This window comes from Schistocerca serialis, chromosome 6 (genome assembly GCF_023864345.2).
Source record: "Schistocerca serialis cubense isolate TAMUIC-IGC-003099 chromosome 6, iqSchSeri2.2, whole genome shotgun sequence".
Lineage (NCBI taxonomy): Eukaryota > Metazoa > Arthropoda > Insecta > Orthoptera > Acrididae > Schistocerca > Schistocerca serialis.
The window spans coordinates 491,123,839-491,151,243 of record NC_064643.1 but is presented as its reverse complement, the minus strand read 5'-3'; the positions used below and the strand labels follow the sequence as shown (position 1 = coordinate 491,151,243).

General features: G+C 40.1%; 1 protein-coding gene across 1 annotated transcript in view; it reads left to right on the top strand.

Annotated features, from left to right (window-relative positions):
- Window positions 1-27,405, top strand: part of LOC126484265 (transmembrane protein 209) — a 153,355-nt gene that overhangs the window by 90,554 nt on the left and 35,396 nt on the right. The window contains exon 8 of the mRNA XM_050107687.1: window positions 7,723-7,951. Coding sequence (XP_049963644.1) covers window positions 7,723-7,951 — 229 coding nt within the window. The remainder of the gene's footprint in view (window positions 1-7,722; window positions 7,952-27,405) is intronic.

Here is a 27,405-nt window from a genome sequence, read left to right as displayed (position 1 = left end):
ACCAGAGCTCGCGGCAATATGAGGTCTCGCAAATTGCAGTGGCTACAAGAATTATTCCCTAGATGCATCTCCAAATGGTGTAAGCTAAGTGCAGCAGTTCTGTTATACATGGCAAATTTAAGTATTGCACTCAGGTTGTTGTTGTGTGTTGTTGTTTTTCTTTTTTTTTTTTTTTTCTTTTTTTTTTCCCCCTCCCGGATAAATCAGCTTTTGACAATCAGCTAAGTAAATATTTAAGAGACTTCATAATTATTGAACATTAGGGATACCTGCCAAAAGTGCCATTGGCATTAGCAAAGTTCGTGCTCCTTCCTTCTTGGTTCAAACAAAATGTTATTTGATCCTGTCAAGTTAAAGCTATCTTCAGCTGGGATATGAACCTAGATCCTTGCCTTTCATGGCAAGTGCATTTATGTCATGACAGCACACCTTACAGATTGACTCAAAGCCTCAACATGTTACAGACCATCGTGTCTTTGCACACCTTGAGGCATCTGAGCTCATATATCACAACTCAATAATAGCTTGCTGCTGTGCTTTAAATGAAACGTAAAGATGCACATTAATGTACTATCTACTTTTCAGCTGTCTCAGTTGGTCTAGTCCAGTCTTTCAAGAGTAGTTTTCCTTACATTATTCGTGCAGTGTCTTTTATTACGTATAATTCCTGTTCCAGAAGCTAACATGTCACAGCTCCAAGTCATGCCTCAGCCATTCTTTGCCCCCCTTGCATCATATGTTGTGTAAGAGTGCCACAGAGTCACGAAAAATTAATAAATTTAATTAGGATGGCAGTTTGTAAATGGATTTTGCAATAATTATTTTCAGGCAGTTTTGAACATGGACGGAAGTCGTGGCCAGTACTACTGTTAGAAGGCAGTTTGCATTTATAACACAGGCCAACGATGGAAAAACTTTTTTGCTGAAAATACTTTATTCTTATGTTTATTACGGTGGGAAATCCAAATATTATACTTAAAAAAAAACTGTATCACCCACCATTTCTTCACATTTTGCAGTTAAATTTATTAAATTAAGCAATTTTTTAAAGAATTTAACAGCTTTTATATAGTTAAAATAATTTAAAAAGGAAGTGTAATGAATGTAGTTGACATTGGTAACACTACTGAAAAACATTTGCTGGAAAAAAAGGTCGATTCTATTTTTGTGTTAACAGATGGTGTACAGACTTCGTGAAAAAGGTTTATCTACCATTCTTTGGATCTAAACTTGGTGATCAAGATAAATCTTGGGCACTGCATAAGGTATGCTGTGTGTGTGTGTGTTGAAGATCTGAGAAAATGGTCCATAAAGGAGAAAAAAAGCCATTAGATTTGCTGTTCCTGTGATATGGGGAGAGTCAAGAAATCATTCCGATGATTGCTACTTTTGCAGTGTTGTTATTACTGATCATAATTCGAAAAACAAGAAGGTTATAAGCTTCCCTAACCTTCTGTCCGCCATCCAACCAGTAGGGTGTGGTGTAGATTTGCTGGTTCCTGAACTGCCAGATGATTTAAATTCTATTCCAACAGAAGTATTTTCTGATGTACAATGTGATTTAGATGAACCAGATGATGATGAATTCCATTGTAATACAGAAAGTCTAGAGCCCAAATTGTTTACTCGGACCAAGCTTAACAATTTGGTTAGGGATCTGGGCTTAACGAAAGAAAAAGCTGAATTGCTTGGCTGTAGATTTAAAGAAAAGAACTTATTGGCAGTTGGAACCAGCATATACATGTATAGAAAGAGAAAGCAGAGTTTTTTCAACAAGGTCATCATTTAGTGCACTGCTCAGACATTCCTGGTCTGATGAATGAGTTTGGTATTGAATACAAAAAGGAAGCTTGGAGGTTGTTCATTGATTCATCCAAAACTAGTTTAAAGGCTGTTTTATTACACAGTGTTAACATGTATGCATCTATACCTGTTGGAGATTCTGTACATATGAAAGAAAGCTATGAAAACCTAGAAGTAGTTTTAAATAAATAGGCTATTCTGCTAATGATTGGATGAAATGTGGCGATCTAAAAGTAACATGCATGCTCCTTGGTCAGCAAGGTGGCTTTACCAAATTTCCATGTTTCTTGTTGAATGGGACAGAAGGGCTAGGGATCAACAGTGGTGCAGAAAAACTGTCCTGTGAGGGAGTCTTTAAAACCAGGTGAGAAGAACATTCTACGCAAAACATTGTAGATCCAAAAAAAGTACTCCTACCACCTCTACATGTAAAGTTAGGCCTAATTAAACAGTTTGCATAAGATGGACCATGTTTTAAGTATCTCTGCCAAAAGTTCCCACACCTTTCAGAAGCTAAACTAAAAGAAGGCATTTTTGTTTTACCTGACATTAGAAAATTGATGTTTGATGTTAACTTTGAATCCACAATGACCATAAATGAGAAAGAAGTGTGGGTATCATTCAAGCAAGTCATTACAAATTCTTAGGACATGAGAAAGACCCAGAATATGTTTCTATTAAAGCTACAATGTTAAAGAAGTTTGAAATTAGGATGTTTAATGAGCCTGAAAGTTCACTTTTTGAATAGTCACCTTGATTGCTTCCTGGACAATATGGGAGGTGTTAATGAGGAGTATGGAGAGCATTTTCACCAGGACATTAAAGTGATGGAGAAACACTACCAAGGCTGCTGGAACACCAAAATGATGGGGGAATACTGTTGGTCATTTCATCGAGAAGTTCAGCAAGCGACTCATCGTAGAAAAAGCTGCACAAGAAACTTCAAAGAAAAAAGGGAAAGAATATACAAACCAATTCCAGCTGACAAGTGAAACCTCTATTAACATTTATCATTGTTTTAAGTAGCTTACTGTAAATACAAACCAAACTTATGTTGTAACAAAGTGTTTGACATTTTTACCGTATAGCATAGGATTTTTATACCCTATAATTAAAAGCTTATTGCTCTAAAACTATGGGTGATAAAAAAACCTAAGGCTGCATTTGGATTCGGCGTGTGAAAATCTATAAAGATCAGCTATCAAAGTAAAAAAAGCTTTTTTTTTAAAAAAAAATTCTGTTGCTTGTGTAATTATTTAGTTGTAAATTAGTGCTCTCAGAGATGTGGTTTTTGTAATATGTGTATTGTTTACAAGTCTGAGAAGTTTTCTGTATTCCTTTTAGGCAGAACAGGAAGTAGGAAGATGATGAGGATGATGGTTATGTAATGGTCTCTTTGATGAAATGTTCCACCATAGTCTCAGTTATCTCTCTGTGCCTGATTCAGAGACTTCCACACAATATTGATGTTAAAAAATAGTTAATTGATCTTTCAACATCCAGTTCATCTACCACTGATGACTGAACAAAATCACAAGAGATTTCTTATCCATGGCTCCACATTGCTAACACCCTGGACAACTTGATAGTAGTAAAGTATTTCTCAAGTGTGGACATGCCTGGCAAATTGAAAATAGACTGCCTTTTAAACACTAAGACAGCCACTTTGAGTTCAAAGTTATGCTGTTTGGACTGTGTAATACTCCGGCAACCCTGAACATATAATAGGCAACCTGATTTGACACTTTAAATGGTTGCTGTATCTTTGCTACATTGCTGATACTCTTTTTTTAAATGATTTGAAGGACATCTTAAGTTACCTAGTTATTGTGTTGAAGTGTGTTCAGACTGAAAATCTCCACCTGAATCTGAGAAAGTGCCTCTCCATCAGTCAAAAATAGAAATCTTGGGCCACGAAGTGAATGGTGATGGAGCCCATCCCGAAGCAGAGAAGGTATGAGCAGTCACAGATTTCCTGACTCCTCAGCACAGTCGTGATTTGAGAAATTTTCTCAGAATGTGCTTGTTCTACAGGTCATTCATAAAGAACTTACGTGCCAAGGCATGTCCCTTGCAAGAATTATTGCAGGGAGACACTATAACACTATAATACTATATTTCCCTGGAATGAGGTCCAAGAGAGGTATTTTGTTGTCCTTAAGGAGACACTAATGTGATCTCCAGTTTAGCATAATATGACAAGAATGCCAAGACAGAACTTAACACTGACATTCCTGTGTTTTGCATAGTTCTAGTACAAATTAAGGAAATTGCTGAAAAGGTGATAGCTGTAGAATGCCTTGTAGTTGTTTGGGCCATCAACAATTTCCACTCGTATATTTGGCAATCCATTTAATGTTGTGACAACTCACCATTTTCTCTGCTGGTTGATTAGCCTGAAGGATTCATAGGACTACTGGCAAGGTGGCACTGAATCTTCAGGAGTATGACATCACAGTGGCATACAAAAAGCAGTCCCAAATGCAAGGGCACTGACTGCTTTTTCAGGGTCTCTTCCGGCAGAACACAACAGTGTGGACAAAATATTGGGAAATCCTGCATTAAATGGCATTGTTGCTCCTCTGAATAGAGGGGTTAATCCAGCATAGAAGCCTTGAAAAATGAGGAACAGACCAAAGGAGTATTCCAGTTAATATACGGAACATAGTGAAAGAGAAACTATGATATGATGAGTTGGAAACAGTTGATCGTCATCGCAGCTCAACTGTGACCAGTGATCCTGAAGTATTTCCACAATGCTCCAACATCTGGCCACCTGAGATCTGTGAAAACTAGAATGAATTAAATGCAGGTATCACTGGCTATGTCTTTATCACTCCTGTAAACACCATGTGAGGCACTGTTAGCAATGTCAATGATAGAAGCATGTGCCAGAGTTAACGCTGATGCATCTGGTACCAAACCTGTGTGTAGAAGTGCCATTTCACCAAATTGGAACCTACCTCTTTGAGAGGTTCCCAAACTCAACAAACGGAATCAATAGATAATAGTTAGCACTCATTGCTCCATCTGCAATGCTGTCACCACAGCTGTGCCAACTACAGAAGCTCCAGAAATATGCAATACTTCATAACAACGAACTGCTTTCGATGCGTCTTTCTTGTGGGGCGCGTTTCGACAAGTGTAATGTTACAACTATTTACATTTCTAATAGGTCAAAGGAATGAAAAGCGTCACTTTCAAAGTAAATTTACTGTTATGCAATATGAATTATGTTACTTCTGAGAATGTGCGATGAATTTATTAAATCATGCAATGTTAGACTCTCATTCAAAATTTAACACTGAGGACCAGTCACTTAGAAAAATTTTGAGCCCAGAAAACCAGCCATTTATGCCATTATGTAAAAATTTACTGGCACATTTGTGTTTGATATATCTTGGAAAGGCAACACATGCTAAAAAAGACTAAGTTTCAAGGTTATGTAGCTGTATTACGAAAAGGAAAGTTGCCACCCACCATATAGCAGAGACACTGAGTCGCAGATAGGCACAACAAAAAGACTGTCGCAGATATAGCTTTCGGCCAGTAAAGAGAGAGAGAGATCTATTTTTGATGAAGGCCTTGCCTGTCGAAAGCTTTGTGACAGTTTTTTTGTTGTGCCTATTCAGCATCACCATTATATGATGAGTGGCAACTTTCCTCTTCATAAAATTATTACAGTCCATCCAGGATTTCCATTGTTTAAGTTTAGAGGTTAGTTTTTATATTTATTTTGGTCCTTTCATAAATTGTAAATTATGTAATAATGATAGCAAAAAGTATAATAGTCTTTTTTTTTTTTTTAAAAAAAAAAGGTGCAAAGTTCTTTCATGAGCAATTTCACATTTAATTTCCTTTACATGGAAAAGCTGAAGTGCTTGACAGAACATGTATTCAGCCAGGTTACCCAGGAAATGTTTGATGCATAGTAGTTAAATATTTAATTGTGCTTGTCAGAAATATTCAGCTACCTCAAAGTAAGGCAGCGCTCTTAGAATCCTGTCTACCCATGCCCTCAGAAGAACCAGCAAAAAACGTTTTATGACTCGTATGTGAAAGCTTAGCTCTTCCTGTGGTTATATTGTATCTGTATTAATTCAAACCATTAACTTTTTTTGTTTGAGTGTTCATGCTATTTAATAATGGTGATGCTATTACTGGCTGACTACATCATGTATCCTACGCTGTGAATATCTGTCGTCATTGACTGGTGAGATCACAAGACATGAGCTATGATTAACTGACAAAAGTACATCGCAATCTTGATTTCAGTGCTTCAGCAGCTACTGTGCTGTAATTGGAGAATTCGTGTTTGTATTTTCATAATATGAAAATATGTACTGAAAATGTTGCCCTGCCTCAAAGATCTTTCCGAAATGCAATGTTTTTTGCTGGGTTGCATTTCCTAAAGCACTGGAAAGTTCTATGATGTGTATAAAACCTCCACCATACAAAGAATTGATAATTTTTACAGCTCAAAGGGAAAGTATATTGTCACTTAACATGGACTAAATGTACTATCACCTAGGAAAAAGTGCTTTGTTAACCAGGATATCTGGGAATTTGTTTTTATTGTCCACATATACACCCAACCTTATCACCAGAACCAAAGAAGCAAGGAAGCTGGCTCACATACAAATCCTGGACGCCCAGGAGGAAGATCAAGAGCACTGGCCAGTGAAATACAGCCTGAGAGATTTGGTATGGATTTTTATGCCTGTGCCAAAAGTGTGTCTATCAGAAAAGTTACTAGAGCATATTGTATAATTCATTGCTTGCTGGACATCACATATGAAGTCGAGGAATATGACCTGTCATCAAAAGACAAAAACACCAAGACATTGTCGATGTCCTCCATAAGGAGCATTACTACAGTCCAGAGGCACACATCAATGATAGGAGGTTCCAGGATACTGAAGACCCACTTGACGATCACGACGTTTCTATGAGAGGGGCTACCTTCGATGTTTACCGTAACAAAAAGGATATAACAACACGACTAGAATGTGGGAATCTGGTAGTGCCAAAATAGAGAGGACCATTGACAAGATCTGGATCCATTGTGCAGTAGTTGGCTCCAGTGAGGGTGTCTGGAACAGTGGGTCACTTTTCTCCAGGAGAGGGTACAATGCCATGAACTGTGATGCATGCAGTTTGGTGTAGTAGTTAGCATCGGGTGTGCTGCGCGTCGCTCATTCAAATCCAGCCACGAGCAGTTATTTTGTTATTTCATATTTTTTATTTCTGGAAGGTTCTTGAAATGGCTTACGTTTCTAAAGTTCATATATTCTGAGTGTGTAAAAAAATGAACCCTCAATTCAGGAGATCAGTTCTGTTCTATCTGTATATTGTTGTCAGTAATATATGTGCTTTCAGTACTAAGTATTAAACTTCATTGATGACCCTGTGGATCAACTTGATTGTGCTGTAGAAATGACGATATGTAGTCCTTGTTTAATAGTAAACATGAAAAAGCAGTCGCTTACCTCATAATCAGTCATTTGAATGTCTAAGTTGTCATAATAAAATCTGTGAGTATGTATGATTTAATGAGGTGTGAATAGTGTTTCTAAAAGTTAAGGCTCTTCCATAAGAAAAGTGGCATCTGTTATTTTTGAAAAAAAAAAAAAAAGTTTTAGTACAAATTAGCTCTCTTATATTGGTGAACACCTAACAAAATTGTTGAAAAGTAGCTACAATAATTTCTGCTTGAGGGCTAGTATCACGTGGAAGAAAGTTTTTGTGTAGATTGGTCTCTCCCCCCTGCCCTCCGGTGTGTGTGTGTGTGTGTGTGTGTGTGTGTGTGTGTGTGTGTGTGTGTAACAAATATTATTCATTAATTAAAGTATGTCAGTATAGTATGTTTCTGTCTGTCTTTGTTTAGTAACATATGTAAAAGAAATCTTCTTTTGACAGTGGATATCACAGACAGTACTTGACAGATTGGTTCGGGAGATATCATCAGTGAATGAAGCATTTGCGCGTCATGGTCTTGCTGACATGCAGATTGGTTCAGTGGGTTTGGAACGCTTAAAGAAAACTGCTCAGACATTACCAGTTGTCCAAAACATACCTACATTGCCACTGATTGTGCCATTTCTAGACGTTACGACTAACCAAGAATATCTAATGGCACGGATCAAAGGTAAATACTAAAGAATTCTTTTGTAATAAAGAACAAAATTCAGTAAAAGTGAAATACTTGCTTTTGCTAGCTTGTCAGTGTTAGTAAAAAAAGCATTTGTAAACATTTTGACATCATTTTGAAGGTGAAACACACACAGAAAACCTCTTTTCCTTTGTGGATCTTCTCCAAAAAGTGTGCTTGGAAAAAGTAAGTTATTCATATTAAATACTGAAGAGCTCATTTCATTCTTATTTAAGTGCGTGTCATCTGCTCAGTGTTTCAGATGTATGGTGATTAGTTCTCTTTACTCCTCCGATTTTCAGCTGCCTTTTTTAATCACACTAAGTAGCTGCAGTTTGATTTCTAATGTGTGCTTAATATTTGAATACACTGCTAATGGTCAGTTACAGTTGTTCAATGGCACAGTGACTCAATAGTTAAGTAGCAGAGCACATATTGAAACGTCTGAAATTCAATCTCTGCTCAGTTATAGGATATTGTCACATATAATTTCTTTCACATTGTGGCATAATCTCTTCAACTAAATGTATTTTAATTCTTGACAGTTAAAATGATGTAAGTTTGTTGCAGGCAAGACTTAATCAAAGTATGATGGGTGGTGTAACTCAGGTACTTATTTCTTCTCATTTGGTGTCCTGTAATTCTTCACAAGACAAGATTTGGATTTGTACCCATTCAGTGTGCAAATTGAATTGAATTAAGTAAAAGATACACTGATATATGTTTTACAACATTTTATTACTTAGTGTGACACAGGTGGTCCATTGCAAATATCATATCAACAGTAAAACATGAAGTCTCCAATTCATGTCCTTATATTACAAATAAACATCTCATCAAATTCATATGACACACATGCCAAAATGTTGTTATCACTAATAGTCGTTTCATACATACAAATCAGTCAAAAACAATGTTATGGAGGGACTGAGCAGACAGACCTCTGTGTGAAGTCAGGATAGCTGTTGGGAAGCTGTGAAGCATTGACGACTCTAGTAAAAAACATTATTAGAGTTCAGGTTTTTGTTCTTAGTGTTTACAAGTCATCATTCTTCCATATCAGCCTCAGCTGTTGCTCATACACCTGCATGTTGGATTCTGGCTGATGACAGTAAAGTCAATTCAGCAGCTGCATGTGCAGGGAAAGTTATCAGTGACCCTGGCATCATGACGGACTGCCGGCAAGCAGGCACGGCCGTTGCCAAGCATGAAGTAGTTTTCATGCTGGCTGCTGCAATGTACTCCATCTCACTCCAAATTTTATGATGATCCTTGATGACCCACCTGCAATGTACCTGGTGTTGGTAGTCGTGTGGTCGGTTGATCTCCTCCCTGCACCTGGTAGGTGTCAGCACCCAGAGGTACCTGAATGTTGAGCAGGAATGTGGATCCCAAGAGGCGCTGTAACTGGCTTCCACACCAAAATCTAGTACTGGCAGCACTGCGTGGTTTAGTGTTGTCAGAGGACAGTCAGTTCATCAGGTGAAGGCCATTGTCCAGAGTATATCTTCAGCTAGTTCAGATACTGTGCTGTAGTGTCTAAGACATAGATTCTCTACAGTGTTGTAATTGTGGAAGCACTATTACTGTGAATGCCATCAGTCCCAATATCAACTCGTGATCAGAGCTGGAGAGGTGTGGTACTTAAAGAGAGCTAGCATGAATCTATGATGTGAGGCTCTGTTCATAGTGACGCCATGTGTCCTCCTTACTCTGCTGCCTTAATTTAACAGGCTGTTAACTGCTGTGCTAGTTCCTCACTTTTGCTGTTGTAGAAGAGATAGAGTTCCTGGCAACATGTCTTATGGCTAAAGAGTACGCTTGTCTCCTTTCCTTTGGTTTCCTGTCACAGTCTCCTTTCTACTGAATGCGCATCTTGACACGAAAGGTGGCATCGTAATATGTTGACTCCTTTCTGCTGAATGCGCATCTTGACACAAAAGATGGCATTGTAATATGTTGACGACCTGACTCTCTTGCGGCTCACTTCCTGCTTCTGCCCCTGTCTGGCATGATATGATTGGCCCGTGGCAATGCGAATGAATTTTAATAAATTTTCTAGTTTCTGCCCTTTACTGTTCTGTATTGTAACAATGTTATCACTTGGATTTACATCAGATATGCAGCTTAATCTATGGTCTTTACAATTTCATTAATTACACAGTAACAAATTAAGTACAGCATTCCCACCATGTTTTCAGTATACAGGGTATTTTCGTTAGAGCGCGCAAAATGTAACAGGACATAGAGAATGCTCCACTGAACAATTTGAGGTAGGGAGCCTGGGGTCGGAGAATCCAGCTTAAGGAGATATGGAAGTAAACATATCTATCGCTTTATCTAGTGTTACTGGTTTCCAGAGTATTCACAACTAACGTGTGTACAAGTTTGCAAGTACTGTGCTGTATATGTACCTACACATTCTTTATTTCCTGCAAGGGAACAAGGATGATGTTCTGATTACTAGGAAGTCATGAAGCTGATTTTGTTTACTTTACTTCTCCTTAAGGTGGCTCTGTTGTATCATATTTACATTGTTCGATGACAGAACGTACTGTGAAGCAACAACATGATGGCGCACTGCTTCACTTCAGTGTGGTTGTCTGCAACCATCTCAGTGCTGTATTTCCCGGTCGCTGGATTGTAAGAGGAGGTCCTATTCCATGGCCTGCGAGGTCATCTGACCTGAATCCTGCACTGAGTGCACAATCGGAGATGCTGGCAATCATGGGGGATTTTTCTGCAATGAGCCATCACCATTTCAGTCTACGCCTACTAAACATAAACAGAATGAGGCAAAAGATTCAAAGAATCTCCCAGCCGCACGTCAGTTTCTCATGGTATCATGTACTGAAGGATGTTAGTAATTTGCTATGGTTAATCCATTTATAATTCACAAAGGTGTTGATGCAATTGCAGGCCCTGTGAAATCTTGCTCTCATTTACATAATGAAACTTTGCTTCTGGAGACCAATTATGATTTTCAACCCAACAACTGCTTACAGCTTCGCTCCTCCACAGCTATCCTATTCATTCTTCGTATGGTGTATTTACACTCAGTTGCTTGATGGTCTGACAGAGGAAGAAATCCAAAATTACCTTTCTGATCAAGGTGATCCTGTAGTCCATTTGGTAATGAAAAGGATTGATGCAGCCTCAGTACCTGCTCGCACTCTTCTTCCCATGTTTGATCCAAAAGTGCTTCCACTAAAAGATCAAAGCAGGCTATGAAGTCATCATGGTCAGACTGTATATTCCAAACCCAATGCTTTGCTACCAGTGTCAACATTACAACCACACTCAAATGTCCTGTCAAAACAAGACCACATGTGTTACATGTGGTAGGGATGCTCACGAGGGTGATTGCCTGCCTCCTCCTCCCCACTGTATCAGTTGCAATGGCGACCATGCAGCCTCATCCTGAGAATGTCTCATGTATCTCAATGAGTGGGCCAGCCAGGAGATCTGGGTGAAGGAAAAAGTACCTTAATCTACCGTATTTACTTGAATCTAAGCCGCACCTGAAAAATGAGACTCGAAATCAGAAAAAAAAAAAAAAATTCCCGAATCTAAGCCGCACCTGAAATTTGAGACTCGAAATTCAAGGGGAGAGAAAAGTTTTCGGCCGCACCTCCAAATCGAAAGAAAGTTGGTCCATTGTAATATGAGACACAATTTAGGTTGAATGAATGACGATACAGCTACAGTAGTTTGGTTCGAATCGTAAGCTTAGCAGTTAAGCTTCACCAGGTAGCCACTGCTATGCCTCAGGCGCTCCGTCCGTATTTATATGGGTACCCTTCCTTTTTCACGTGCTTCGTCTGGTTTGAATTGATTACTTATTTTTCTTTGATCTGATAAGTGCCGTTCTCTTTGTTTTAGGTGTTTGCGTCACTCTTTAAGCTGAAAATGCATTACTGTACTGCGTCATACATTGTTTGTCGCGTTCTGATAATGTGTGTTTACGACCTGTCACCGCTCGCGGCATGGCTTGCTTTTGTGCACTACCGCAGCTTACAATTAAAAGAGAAAGAGAGGAATCGTCTCATTAGCGAAACAATGGCAAGAGACTGCTATTGCTGTTTTCTTCGATAATGATCAACAAGAACCAAATAATAGACTGCGTATGATAGAAGATGTTCTGAACGAGAGTTTCGCGAAAATTTTTCTCCGTTTGAAAATCTTTGCAGACGCCTCTTTAGTACATTGCATTCTGCACAGAAATTAGTGTCATCTTAGATTTAAAAATCTAGTCAATTGCCGTGCTTAATTTCTGACTGTACCACTATTAGGCATAAGAATAATACGAATATAAACATGACATGATATGTATATTCTTCCGCGTTTACTGTTGTATCACTCAAGTTTCGTAGTTTATTAGGCAGACAGAATTTAAATGAGATAGCAGCAAACACGAAGCAATACATTTGAGAATGTTTATATTCGTATTATTCTTATGGTGAAGAGAATACTGTATGTGATTCACAATACATAAAAGTTCCTATTAGCAACCATCTCTTCTCACAGGTAGGAAAAAATTCAGAACGTTGAGTTGGCCATATTGACAAACATCCCACTCTTGCCAGTCGGATTTACGTAGTACATTGAAATGCTGCTACATTCGAAGATGAACAATACGGAATTTGTATTTACTTCGTTGGATAATGTATGAAAATGCAGTGGTCGAAACTGGGGAGGAGAAAAAAGCTCATCTTCCACCGTTTTTTTAAATTTATTTACTGACGCAGAGGTTTTGGCGCCAGTATTTATCTTTGTGCCTGCAAAGCATGCCTGTGTAGCGCTACATATATTCGACGGCAGAACTTAGTTGTAGCGGCACCTACCAACATTTTTCAGAACTTCCACTTACTCTGCACTCGATTCTAAGCCGCAGGCGGTTTTTTGGATTACAAAAACCGGAAAAAAAGTGCAGCTTAGATTCGAGTAAATACGGTATTACTTACAAGTTGTTGGCTATTCGAAAGCCCTGCATTTTACCATGTGTCATTTACAGTACTGTTCCGGCTACAACTTGCTCTGTGAAGGACATGGTCATGCAGACTTGGGACCTTACATTCAGCACTGCAGTTGTAAAATTGCCCAGTCTCCTTCTTCAGCTGTGCAACAAGTGACCGAATCATTGCCCCCAGTGGCGAAATCATCTGCTTCACAACTGGCAGAACACAAAGAACAAAAGGAAAACTCCAGCGGAGGCTTCTTGCATCCCTCAGCCAACAAACATCAGAGACTTCATCCATCAACCGCAAAGCTCTAAGAAATCAAACAAAGACAAGCTGTCTTCTCCTTCCCTGACTCAGAGATCCTCTTCAATGGTGTCACTGCGTAATACCCTCACATGGCTTACCTCCATTTTGCCATTGCTTACCACTTACCTTTTTTCTGCCCTAGAATCTGCAGGCCAGTCCAGAGAGGAACACAGACACCTCTGCAGATCTCATTCGAACAGGATCCTCCAGCCTCTGTAACCTGTAGCAGTGTCTTCAAAGGCTGGCACTCAGCAGCCGCCCAGGTGACAACCCTTCATTTGTTCTGTGCTGCCCCTTCCCTGTTATGACTCTCCTCCATTGGAACATTCATGGTATTAGATTCAACAAGGAGGAGTAATGGCTGATCTTGGAATCACAGCATCTTCTCGTTTTCTGCCTCTAAGAAACAAAAGTGCATCCTCGCAACCATTTTAACCTCTGACATTTCCTTCCAGTCCGCTTTGACCTATCCCCTGAGGACAGCATACCATCTCATTGGGGTCATGCTTCTCCTCCGGGACGACGTCCATAGCCAAACCATCTCACTCAGCTGCAGGCTATTGCAGTCCACATTATCCTTCCTCACTTCACCTTTTATCTTTGCAACATCTACATCCCTCTGTCATTCCTTGTCACCAGGGCAGACTTCTTCTAGCTTACTGGTCAACTGCATCACCCCTTCATGCTGCTCGATGACTGTAATGCACATCATCTGCTTTGGGGTTCTTCCGGAACCTATTCAAGAGGTGCTCTCTGGGCTGACCAACTCAATCTCATTTGTCTTAACACTGGAGCACCCGTGTTCTTTTCAGACTCCACACACACACACACACACACACACACACACACACACACACACACACACACACACACACACACACATATTCCCATTTGGACACTGCCCAGTGTGCCCGTCATCTTGAGTGGTCCATTTTCTGTGACATGTACTGAGCAACGATTTCCCGTGTGCTATCCATTTGCTGACTTCTACCCTACCTACATGTAGACCCAATTCGCAGCTTTTAAGGCCAACTGGAGGCTTTACTCCTCCCTGTCAATCATTGACTAACATCATTTCCCCAGTTCTGATGACCAGGTAGAGTACCTTACAAATGTTATCCTTACTGCCACAGAATGTTCCGACCTCACACTTCATCTCCATTGCACCGTGTCTCTGTCCCTTGGTGGACAAAGGCTTGCGGCAACGTGATTCACACACAGAGATGTGCTCTCTGCATTTTTAACTGTCATACTACAATGGCAAACTGTATTTGTTATAAACAGTTGTGCGCACAGTGTCGTCACATTTGCAGGAGAGCCAGAAAGCTAGGTGCATTTCATTTACTAGTTCTTTTAACAGTTTCACTCCCCTTCTCATTGTATGGGGGTAACCTCCGTCGGCTCTCTGGGACCAAGGTCTATCCCCCAGTTTTCCGCCTGAGAGTAGCAGATAATATCATTGTGGACACTATTGCTATCTGCAACACCTTAGGCTGCTAGTTTGTGGAGATTTCAAGCCCCATCCACTATCACCCCACCTTCCTCAATTGGAAATGAGTAGAGAAGGCTCAGGTGATACGCTTTTCTCTCTGAATTGTGAATGATATGGTGCCATCTTTTCTGTGAGGGAGACAGAGCATGCTCTCGCTTCATCCCGATCTTCTGCCCCCGGGCCAGACGATGTTCACATTCAGATATTCAGATGCAGCAGCATCTTTCTCTTGTAGGCAAGCACTTTCGCCTTCATACGTTCAGTTGCATTTGGGGCCATTAACCAGAAGCTGGCATGAAGCCACTGTCATAGCCATACCTAAGCCCGGTAAGGACAAACACCTTCCTTTCAGATACTGCCCCATTTCTCTTGCCAACTGTGTTTGCAAGGCCACACAGTACATCCGGCGACACAGGCTTTTTAATTGTGTCATATGCTCCTATTCTCTCAGTGCCTGTCAGAGCCTGTGCGTGCTGTATACAATCCATCCCTTAGTGCAATGGGTCCAAGAAAGCTTCCACTTGCTCACTTTTGAGGGAGCTGCTGTGATGTTAATGTGGGATTGGTGATGTCAGTCTGGCGGGAAACGAGGCTACTGATGCTGCTGTCAAGGCTGCAGCAGTCCCCCTACCTTGGCCCACTAGCTCTTCCATTCCTTCGGATGATCTCTGTGTTGCCGTCCTTCAGCAGGCAAAAGGGAGAAAAGAGAAGGGCAAATGACTATGTAGGTGTGGTGGTGGGATGGAGGATGTGTGTAGGACTGGAGTGAGAACAGGGAGTGGTACAGGAAGGATGAAGCCATGAGGGTTACAGTAATGAAAGACTTGTGTTGTGGGGATAATTCCCACATGTACGACTCAGAAAATCTTGTGTTGGTGGGAAGAATCCAGAGGACACAGGCTAAGAAGTTGTCATTGAAGACGATCACATTGCTTTGGGCAGTATGCTCAGCAGTGGACTGGTTCAGGTGTTTCTCATCCACAGTTTGGCAGTTGGCATAAATGTGGACAAACAGTTTGGTAGTTTTCATACCCATGTAGAAAGCAGTACAGTTATTGATTTCTGTAGCCCTGTCATGGCCAGGAATGTCCTTTCTGCCAGTATCAGTCTGCTTTTGATGTCCTTGTTCTATCCACCATTAGTTATTTTGCTGCCTAGGTGGTAGAAGTTCTTAACTTTACGTACTTCATCATAATACATGACCATCAATCCTGATGTTAAGTTTCTTGCTGTTCTCATTTCTGCTACTTCTCATTACTTTCATCTTTCTTCAATTTACTCTCAATCCATATTCTGTACTCATTATACTGCTCATTCCTTTCAGCAGGTCATGTAATTCTTCACAGAGGATAGCAATATCATCAGTGAATTGTGTCATTGATATCCTTTCACATTGAATAGTAATTCCACTCCTGAATCTTCCTTTTATTTCTAGCATTGTTTCTTATATATATATATATATATATATATATATATATATATATATATATATATATATATATATATTAAACAGTAGGGGTGAAAGATTACATCCCTGTCTTTCTCCGTCTTTAATCCAAACACTTCATCCTTGGTCATTCATTGTTATTATTCCCTCTTGACTCTTGTACATGTTGTACATTACCCTCCTCTCCCTATAGCCTACCCCAATTTTTCTCAGAATTTCGAACATCTTGCACCATATATTCTTGAATGACTTCTCCAGGTAGACAAATCCTATGAACGTGTCTTGATTTTTCTTTTGCTTTCTGATTTCAGAAAGTTTGATGGAATATTATCTACCCCTTCTGCCTTATTTGATCTTAAGTCCTCCAAAGATCTCCTAAATTCTGATTCTAATACTGAATCCCTTATCTCTTCTAAATTGACTCCTTGACCGGCCGGAGTGGCTGAGCGGTTCTAGGCGCTACAGTCTGGAACCACGCGACTGCTATGGTCGCAGGTTCGATTCCTGCCTCGGGCATGGATGTGTGTGATGTCCTTAGGTTGGTTAGGTTTAAGTAGTTTTAAGATCTAGGGGACTGATGACCTCAGAAGTTAAGTCCCATAGTGCTCAGAGCCATTTGAAATTGACTCCTTTTTCTTCTTCTATCACATCAGACTAATATTCTCTCTCATAGAGGCCTTCAATGTACTCTTTCCACCTATCCGCTATCTCCTCTGCATTTAACAATGGCAGAAATCTCATTGCACTCTTAATGTTACCACTCTTGCTTCTAATTTCATCGAAGGTTGTTTTTTACCTTCCTACATGCTGAGTCAGTCCTTCCAACAATCATTTCTTTTTCAATTTCTTCACATTTTTCATGCAGCCATTTCATCTTTGCTTCCTTGCATTTCCTATTTATTTCATTCCTCAGCAATTTGTATTTCTGTATTACTGAATTTCCCTGAACATTTTTTTACTTCCTTCTTTCATCGATTAACTGAAGTGTTTCTTATGTTACCCATGGTTTCTTCAAAGTTACCTTCTTTGTACCAATGTTTTTCTTTCCAACTGTGCTGCCTGCTGAGCTATTTCTTATTGCAGTATCTATAGCCTTAGAGAACTTAAAGTGTACCTCATAATTCCTTAGTACATCTGTATCCCATTTCTTTGCTTACTGATTCTTCCTGACTAATCTCTTGAACTTCAGCCTACTCTTCATCACTACTGAATTGTGATCTGAGTTTATATCTGCTCCTGGGTAAGGTTTACAATCCAGTATCTGATTTTGAAGTCTGTCTGACCGTGATGTAATCTAACTGAAATATTCCCATATTGACTGGCCATTTCCAGGTATAACTCTTCTTGTGATTTTTCAACAGAGTCGTTATTACTAGCTGAAATTTATTACAGAACTCAATTAGTCTTTCTCCTCACTCATTCCTTGTCCCCCTTTTCTTCTATTCCCTCCCCTTCAACTGCATTCCAGTCCCCCATGGCTATCAGATTTTCATCTCCCTTTATGTACTGTATTACCCACCGTTTTCTGCTGCTGTTGATATCGCCCTACACTCATCTGACCTGAAATCCTTGTCGTCTTTCCATTTCACTTCACTGACCCCTACTATATCTAGCTTGAGCCTTTGCATTTCCCTTTTCAGATTTTCTAGCTTCCTTAACATGTTCAAGCTTCTGACATTCATTGCTCCGACTCGTTGATTATTGAATCTTTTTCTTCTTTTTCTTATGATTACCTCCCTGTTGGCACGCGCCCCCCCCCCCCCCCCCCTCCCCTTGGAGATCCGAATAGGGGACTGTTCCAAAATCTTTTGCTGATGGAGAGATGATCATGACAACTTTTTCAGTTACAGTTGCAGGCCCCTTGTCCTGTGGATACATGTTGTGTGCCTTTAATGCAGTGGTTTCCATTGCCTTCTGCATCCTCATGCTCTTGATCATTGCTGATTCATCCACCTTTAGGAGCAGTTGCCCCTGACAAGGATAAGAGAGTGCCCTGTACGCTCCTCTGCCCTCTTTAACAAGGCTTTTGGCAGAAGGAAGGTGACATCTTATGCCGTAAGTCTTCAGTCACCAATGTTGATTGTTAATCAAAATTTAGGTTTGAACCTGGGACCGATGGCATTTTGGTTACTAATCAAAGATGCTACCCCTAGACCTTGGAAGTGGAAGCTCTTACCAACTGAAATCGGAACTCAGCTGCCTAGACCACAGTTTTCCATACATCTAGGTTCCAACTGATGTTGTCATGAGCTCAGGAGAGTTGCAGCAGGCAACATCGCGCTGTTGGCAAAGACACTCATCTTGGTCATGTGCTGCCACAGTCCATTAATGCCAAATTTCAATGCACTGTCCTAATGGATATGTTCATTGTATGGTCCACATTAATTTCTGGTGTTACTTCACGTAAAGTTGCTTGTCTGTTAGCACTGACAACTCAGCGCAAACACCATTGCTCTCAGTTGTTACTTAAAGGCTGTCAGTAAATGCATCGTCTGTACCAAGAGGTAATGCCTGAAATTTGATATTCTTGGCACATGCGTAACACTGTGGATCGCAGAATACTGAATTCCCTAATGATTTCCAAAATGGAATGTCCAGTTCATCTAGCTCTAAATACCATTCCGCATCAATATGTGTTAATTCCTGTTGTGTGGCCATAATCACATTGGAAGCCATTTCATGTGGCTCAACTGATTACAAATGACAGCTACGACAATACACTGCACTTTTGTACCCTGTGTGCATGATACTTACACCATCTGTGTAAATGCATACAGACAACCACGACTTTGTCACCTCAGTGTATTGTTGTTGTTGTTGTTGTGGTCTTCAGTCCAGAGACTAATTTGAAGTGGCTCTCTTGTGCTACTCTATCCTGTGCAAGCTTATTCATCTCCAAGTAACTACTGCACCATACATCCTTATGAATCTGCATAGTGTATTCATCTCTTGGCCTCCCTCCACGATTTTTACCCTCCACACTGCCTTCCAATACTAAATTGGTGACCCCTTGATGATTCAAAACATGTCCTACTAACTGATCCTTTCTTCGAGTCAAGTTGTGCTACAAATTCCTCTTCTCCCAAATTCTGTTCAGTACCTCCTCATTAGTTATATGATCTACCCACATAATCTTCAGCATTCTTCTGTAGCACCACATTCAAAAGCTTCTATTCTATGTTTGTCTAAACTATTTAACATCTGTGTTTCACATCCATAACGGCTACACTCATACAGTACTTTTAGAAAAGACTTCCTGACACTTAAATCTGTACTTGATGTTAACAAATTTCTCTTGTTCAGAAATGCTTTTCCTGCCGTTGCCAGTCTGCATCTTATATCCCCTGTACTTCGAACATCATCAGTTATTTTGCTCTCCTAATAGCAAAACTCATGTGCTACTTTGTCTCATTTTCTAATCTAATTCCCTCAGCATCACCTGATTTAATTAGACTACATTCCATTATCCTCATTTTGCTTTTGTTGTTGTTCATCTTATATCCTCCTTTCAAGTCACTGCCCATTCCGTTCAACTGCTCTTCCAGGCCCTTTGCTGTCCACGACAGAATTACAATGTCGTTGACAAACCTCAAAAGTTTTTATTTCTTCTCTGTGGATTTTAATTCCTACTCACAATTTTTCTTTAATTTCCTTTACTGCTTGCTCAATGTACGGATTGAATAACATCGGGGATAGGCTACAACCCTGTCTCACTCCCTTCCCAACCACTGCTCCCCGTTCATGCCCCTCGACTCTTATAACTGCCATCTGGTTTCTGTACAAATTGTAAATAGCCTTTCGCTCCCTGTATTTGACCCCTGCCACCTTCAGAATTTGAAAGAGAGTATCCCAGTCAACATTGTCAAAAGCTTTCTCCAAGTCTACAAATGCTAGAAACGTAGGTTTGACTTTCCTTATTCTATCTTCTAAGATAAGTCGTAGGATAACTATTGCTTCAAATGTTCCAACATTTCTAAGGAATTCGAACTGATCTTCCCCAGAGTCAGCTTTGACCAGTTTTTCCATTCATCTGTAAAGAATTCGTGTCAGTGTTTTGCAGCTGTGACTTTAAGCTGATAGTTCAGTAATTTTCACACCTGTCAGCACCTGTTTTCTTTGGGATTGGAATTATTGTATTCTTCTTGAAGTCCGTGTATTACATAGACTGAAATCATAATGTGTATAATTTTGAAAACATCACAACTTAAATGTTAAATGCCTGTATGTAAAGCTTTTTGTAGCTCTGCTCACTGTATTAGCTCTATCTAATGTCCTTATTTAATCAAGTTATCAAAACTACTGCTTTGGCAGAAATGTAAAAAGTTGAAAATAAACTCGCATGACAAAATCCTGCTTATAAAAGCAGGCTGCCATGTTCGCCTCTTAGAAGTAGTTGCACTGTGTTGCAACACACGTGCCAAAGAGTGCCATGCAGTCTTCGGCATGTAACTGTCTCACTCTCACACCTCTGTCTCACTCTCACACATGCTCCAGTAGCAAAGTGGCAAGGGAAACCAGAGTGCTGAGCAGATTCGTCTTGTGCTTGTGGCCAGGCCTCTTGAGGGATTTAGCATTGTCAGAGGTGAGCAAGGCACTGGTAATAAACAAGGAGGAACTATGGAAAGTTGGTAGAGGAAATAGCAGTGCCTTTTATGTAGGAGGGTAGGTTGTGGGTAATAGGCTGAAGATGATCGTCTATAAGGGCAGAGATTCTCTCCGTGAGGGAACAGGAATCAGCCACAATGGGGCTTTCTGGCTTGTTGGTTTTGAGAATTAGGAAGCATGCAGAAGGTAGGAGAGCAAGAGTGGTGCTAGTGAGGAGGGAGGTATTCAGTGGAGAGGTTCTGAGATTTGAGGAGGGATAGAGATTCTGGTGCCTTTTTGGAATAGAGCTACTGTGGCAGGGCTTGTAGGCAGTGTATCTGACAGCTGGCAAAATCAGTCTGCTGGGTAACCACGCAGTTCATCTGGAGCCTTTGTCAGCAGGTAGGATTATATGGTTACGATCAATTTGTGGATGGAGGATTGCTGTTGTTTCTGGCGGTATGAGGTTGTATGGTGAGGTAATGTTCGAGGTTAGGAAATTCTGGAAAACTAATGGTGAATGATTTTGGGGTAGTGGAGGTGGTTCACCATCAGATGGAGGAATAAAATGAGTCAGGCAGGGTTCAGTATTGATTTTGGATGGAGTCTGATTATCAAGGTTTGGAGTCTAATTGGCAGGATTACTGGCACTGCTCTGTTTGATATATTCTTCTCATTACTTCTCAAAGTTACTTTCGGAAAAACAAACCTGGTCATCCATCTACACACTAGGGCTGATGGAAAATTACAACTCCTTGTTACTCAGATACAAGTGCTATTGTCAGGACTTGAATGAGGTTTTCAGTCTGCAGCGGAGTGTGCGCTGATGTGATACTTCCTGGCAGATTAAAACTGTATGCCAGACCGAGACTCGAACTTCGGGGGCCTTTGCCTTTCGCGGGCAAGTGGTAGAGCACTTGCCCGCGAAAGGCAAAAGTCCCGAGTTTGAATCTCGGTCTGACTCACAGTTTTAATCTGACAGGAAGTTTCATTGTCAGGACTTGTTTGTAAGCAACCTTTTATTCACTGATGGTGCAGCATTCATAGCATATACTCAAGACGGTCTTCAATGGCTTGTGGACAAATTTGCTGCTGCATTCAAGCTCTTCTCTACATCAGTGAAATTAAAGGAGAATGTGATTGTGGCACAAGGATACACGTATGCCTGCCATAAGATTAGATGGCTCTTCGTTGAATGTAGTCGATAAATTATGCTATCTCAACTTGTTAGTGTCAGAAGATCTTTCTCTGGCTGACTAAATAAATGCAATAACTGGCAAAGCGGCGAACACTTCTAGGAAGCTCCACACCAGAGTTTGGAACAGCGAACACCTCACTGTGACCGCGAAAATGCTTGTATATCAAGCATGCGTACTGAGCACCTTCTTGTACAGTGTTGAGACCTGGACATCATTTGCCAACAACACAATTTCCTTGGTGCTTATGAAACATTCTAGATATAACGTGGAGGGACCATGTGACAAATGAGATTGTCCTTGAATGCTGTGAAGCTACCAAGTATCACCACCACTCTCAAGGAATGTCACTTGGTGAATAGGACACTTATAGACCCCCTGGAAGACCTGCATTGGACTTCAGAGATTTATCAACCATGGCATGAACACATTTAATATTAACTGAAAAAAAAATGGGATGAACTCACCGAAGACCACAGTAGGTGGAGGAAACTCGCCAATAAAGGCAACAAGTTCCACGACGGCACCTGGCTTAACAACTTTTCTGTGAAATTAGCATCCCATCTGTTCTTTATGTTGCAACAATCAAAACACATACTTTGTTGGTGGTGCACATTTTATTGATTTTGATTGAGAGAAATTCATGCTGCAGTGTTCTTCTTGGGCATGCCAGTGTACAAGCATGCACAGAATCAGTTAAGAGAGAAATCCATGCAATATGCACATTTATTTATATATAAAAGCCAGCTTAGAAATCTTCCTTTTTCTGAGACCGCGTGTACAAGATTGTGTGCCAATTTAAAGCTCTAGATTTGCATATTTTACTGTTTGTGGCATCCCTGCATAACATTTCATTGATTGTATCAATATATGTTTGTATTCTGATATATTTTGAAATTTCAAACATTTGAAAGTGCTGTTATAAACTCATACTATAATTGTTCATTGTAGGCTTAAACTTAATAGAGCTCTTTTAAAAATTTTGAGAACAGTAGGCCTAGCCTCATTAAATACAATCGTTGTCTTATTGCATTGTACAACAAAATGAGAGATCGGTTATCTTGAGAATTTTCGGACTCTTATGAAACTATGTTTTCATAAGTTATCATACAAGTGTTTTGGATACATTTTCATAAGTTATCATACAAGTGTTTTGGATACATAATTAATTTCATAGCAAATCATTGTTGGTGATTCACAGTTCTGCCAAAGAACACGTCAGCCTTGAACTTCATTGTATATGAACACAAATAAATCTGCATTTCTGAGAATTTTCGGAAGCTACCATTATCTTTGTATAACCTTCCAGCAATTTGTAGCAAATCAGCATTTGTTATTTAGTTACTGTAACAGATTTTCTGACTAACATATTGTGTTAAATCTAGTTTTCCCTTGAAGAGGGATAGCCCAATAAATCACTTGCATTTATCATAAATTAACTCTGTTTTCCAGTTTGCTAACAAGTATAATAAATAACAAAACGTTTTAGGAAACTAGTAATTTTTACGACAGGTTTTTGTGTTGCCATAATGAAAATCTCATGTAGTGTATTTGCTTCAATTCTTAATGGAAATTAGCTACTTTTTAGCTAAACAGAGTAAAAGATAATCAGCAGGTTTAACTTAAAGTTATTTGTTCATTGTTCCTTGCCTTGTAATACATTGCACCAGCCAAAATGCAACCCCACTCTGAATGCTGTTCTCAAACATGGGATGAGTTGATAGACCTTCATAAGCAAGTGGAAATTACCCTGACAACTGTTAAGCATTTGGCAGTTGCTGTGAATCGGTGCACTGCAAAAGCTCCCAAAAGCCATGTACCCATGATATCTGTACCAGAGGTACCTCTAATACTATCCCCCACTGTGGATCCTGTCTCCTCTGCAGAAAGTACAAGATCTGTCATTACTCATCCACCTGATTGTGAGTGGTGTGTCAATTGTAGATCTAGGCGTTCTATAAAGGGTGGACAGGGCCAGGGAGAACTCAGGGTGTTGTCCGGAGTCAGGAAGAGACGAGGCAAATGCAAAAGAGCAGGGGTCTATTGTCAGCAGTTGAAATATACAGCGAGTGATGGTGCCCCTTAGGGAAATGGCAACAAGGGACAAGAAAGGACACCAGGTGCACTCAGGTTGTATGTTGGGGGGGGGGGGGGGGGGGGCACTCACTCAACATGTTAACATGTTGAAGAGCAGCCATTGAGGGAACAGGATGCAGATTGTGGCACACGTTGGAACAAATGATGCCTGTCATCTGGGCTCTGAGGTCATTCTTGGGTTATTCCAGTGACTGGCAGAGAAAGTTGAGAAGACCAGCATTTCGCATGGAGTTTTAATGAAGCTCACAATTTGAACCTTTGCCCCAGAACTGATCATGGCTCTTTAGCTCTGAGTTGAGTTGAAGGACTGAACTATACACTCCAAAAGTTCTGTGACTTTTTGACTTGCACAGTAGGGTTGAGAAGTGTAGGATCCCCCTAAATGGGTCAGGTGTGCACTACAAATCAGAGGCTGCTACTCAGCTAACTTACTGTGTGCGGGGTGCACAAGGTTTTTTTATATTAGGCAACTCTCCATCCAATCCAGATAACTATATATGTAGAAAACCCGTAAATATCAGTGTAAGATTAAAGAAATGCCTCTCACAGGTGAGAGTATTAAAATCCTAATAGTAAACTGCAACAAAGTGCCAAAGTTTGAAGTGCTCATGAAAAGCAGTGAAACTCACATACTATTAGGTGCAGAAAGCTGGTTGAAACCTGAAATTGATAGCAGTGATATTTTTGGGGAAAATTTGAGTGTGTATCGAAAGGCTAGGCAAATGGGAAGTGGAGGTGGTGTATTTATCACAGTAGACAAGAAACAAATCCACGGAGGTAGAAATTGAAGCTGCATATGATATTGTTTGGGCAAGACTCAGCATCAGGGGTGGGCATAAAATAATTGGATCCTTCTGACACCCATCAGACTCCTCTCCTAGTGTAACCGAAAACTTCAGAGAAAACCTCAGTTCACTTGCATTTAAATTCTCCAGCCATACTGAACTCATTGGTGGAGACGTAAATGATCCAACAATTAATTGGGAAAATTACAGTTTTGTTAGTGATGGTGGGCATGATAAGACATCCTGTGAAACTTTACTAAATGCCTTCTCTTAAATCTACCAACAGATAGTTAGGAACCCCCACTTACGATGAAAATATATTGGATCCAACAAATATATCTGACCTCTTTGAGGATATCCACATCTAAACTGCCATAAGTGACCATGATGCGGTTGTGGCAAATATGATTACTAAAGTTCAAAGCACAACTATAGCAAGCAGAAAGATATATATGTTCAGTAAACTAGATAAAGTCCGCCACTCGTGGTCTTGCGGTAGTGTTCTCGCTTCCTGAGCACGGGGTCATGAGTTTGATTCCCGCCGGGGTCAGGGATTTTCACCTTCCCCGAGATGACTGGGTGTTGTGTCGTTGTCGTCGTCGTCGTCGTCGTCATCATCATCATCATCATCATCATCATCATCATCATCATCATCATCATCATCATCATCCCCATTCATCCCCATTACAGTCGGAGGAAGGCAATTGCAAACCACCTCCATTAAGACCTTGCCTAGTACGGTGTTGCTGGTCTCCCGAATGGTTCCCCTATGCTCTGTCAAGTAGCATGGGACTTCATTTCCATTTTCTCCAAACTAGATCAAAAATCAGTAGTGTTACATTTCAGTGAGGAAACTTTCAGCACAGGGCAGGAGCATGTAGAGGAATTATGACTCAGGTTTAAAAGAATAGTTGACCATGCACTGGTTAGGTCTGTACACAGTAGAAGAGTTCAAAATGGGAGGGAATCTCTGTGGTATACAGTCACTGTAAAGAAGCTTCTAAAGAAATAAAGATTACTGCATAATAGGTGTAAAACAAAACATAGGGCTACAGATAGAGAGCTGTTGAATGAAATGCATTCAGCTGTCAAGAGAGCAATGCATGATGTCTTCGGTGACTACCATAGCAGAGTATTGTTAAGTAATCTTCCACAGAACCCAAAGAAATTCTGATTGTATATAAAGCCTGTCAATGGCACCAAAGTTAGTGTCCATTCCCTAGCAAATGAGACAGGAGCTGAAATTGAGGGTAGCAAAGCAAAAGAAGAAATGCTTAACTCAGTTTTCAAATGTTTCTTTTCAGAGGAAAACCCAGGAGAATGGGCTCAGTTTAATCCTCGAACCACTGAAAAGATGAATGAAATAAGTATTAGTGTCAGTGGTGTTGAGAAACAGCTGATATCGTTAAAATTGAACAAAGCTCCAGGGCCCAATGGAATATCTGTCAGATTCTGTACTGAATTTGACGCGAGTTAGCCCCTCTTCTAACTTTAATCTGTTGTAAAGCCGTTGAACAAATAAGCATGCTCAATTCTTGGAAAAAGGCACAGGTCCACCCGTCTACAAGAAGGGTAGTACAAGTGATCCAAAACAACTACTGTCCAATATCCATGACATAAATTTGTTGTAGAATCTTAGAACATATTCTGAGCTCAAACATACTGTGGAATCTTGAACAGAATGACCTTCTAAATGCCAACCAGCAAGGCTTTCGAAAACCTCAATCATGTGAAACCCAACTCACACTTTCCTCACATGGCATACTGAAAGCTTTGGATCAAGGCAATCAGGTAGACGCTGTATTTCTTGATTTCCGAAAATCATTTGGCTCAATATCGCACTTACACTTACTGTCAAAAGTACAAGCATATGGAGTATCAAGTGAAATTTGTGATTGGATGGAGGACGTTTTGGTAGAGGGACACAGCATGTTATCTTGGATGGAGAGTGTTCGTCAGATGTAGACGTAACTTTAGGTGTGCCCCAAGTAAGTGTGTTGTTACCCTTGATGTTCATGTTGTGTATTAATTATATTAATGACCTTGCAGACGATATTAATAGTATCAGGATTTTTACAGGTGATCCATTTATCTGTAATGAAGTACTTTCTGAAAGAAGCTGCATAAATATTCATTCAGATCTTGATAAGATTTCAAAGCAATGCAGAGATGGACAACTTACTGTAAATGTTCAGAAATCTAAATTTTTGCAATTCACAAAACGAAAAAACCTAGTATGTTAAGACTATGATATCAGTGAGTCACTGTTGGAATTGGCCAACTCTTACAGTTACTTGGGTGTAACACTTTGTAGGAATATGAAACAGGATGATCTGATGGATTTAGTCATGGGTAAAGCAGGTGGTAGACTACTAACAAAGTTTCAAGAACCGCTTTAAATGATTACTGTAGGAATATACTACAATCCCCTATGTATTGCTCACATGGGGATCATGAGGATAAGGTTACAATAATTACTGCATGCACAGAGGCATTCGATCAGTTATTCTTCAAATGTTCCATGCATGAATGGAACAGAAAGAGACTCTAATAACTGGTACAGTGGGTCATACCCTCTGCCAT